Source organism: Vombatus ursinus, unplaced genomic scaffold (genome assembly GCF_900497805.2).
Source record: "Vombatus ursinus unplaced genomic scaffold, bare-nosed wombat genome assembly UNPS02014772.1, whole genome shotgun sequence".
NCBI lineage: Eukaryota > Metazoa > Chordata > Mammalia > Diprotodontia > Vombatidae > Vombatus > Vombatus ursinus.
Genome location: NW_020954550.1, coordinates 5144019 through 5144433, shown reverse-complemented (window position 1 = coordinate 5144433; position 415 = coordinate 5144019). Strand labels below are relative to the sequence as shown.

The window sequence follows — 415 nt, the reverse complement described above, 5'->3', positions numbered from 1 at the left end:
TTAGCTTCAGGTCTAGCTATGTTTTCAACTAGAACTGTACCTCTTGGCTCTTCAGCCATTTCTACTTCAGGAGAAGAGTAAGTCTGAGTTATTAGTTCCTCTCTATGATCGTCGGGCCCGCCCAGAGGAGACATTGGTCCCTCTGCTGATAAATCAGGTTCTTTGGCTGGGTAGAAGCTTTCTTGCTTTATACACTCATCAGTTTGTTTCTTCTCAGGGGGAGCAGATGTTAACTGTCCCAACAGTCTTCCATCTGTGTCAGAAGAACATGGCTCCAGCACTCTTTCCGTGTCAGGGCTAGCCTGCTCTTGGCTTGGTTCTTTCAGCAGCCACCTTCCTTCTTTTTGCAAAGGGTGGGAGTCTTTTTCATCCATAACATCTCCAGGCTCAATCATCATGATAGATTCTGACTTTT

The 415-nt window shown here is 45.8% G+C and overlaps 1 protein-coding gene across 1 annotated transcript in view; it reads right to left on the bottom strand.

Moving 5' to 3' along the window:
* Window positions 1-415, bottom strand: part of CMYA5 (cardiomyopathy associated 5) — a 121413-nt gene that overhangs the window by 75948 nt on the left and 45050 nt on the right. Inside the window, 1 exon segment of the mRNA XM_027863342.1 lies at window positions 3-415. Within this exon segment, the coding sequence (XP_027719143.1) occupies window positions 3-415 (413 nt within the window).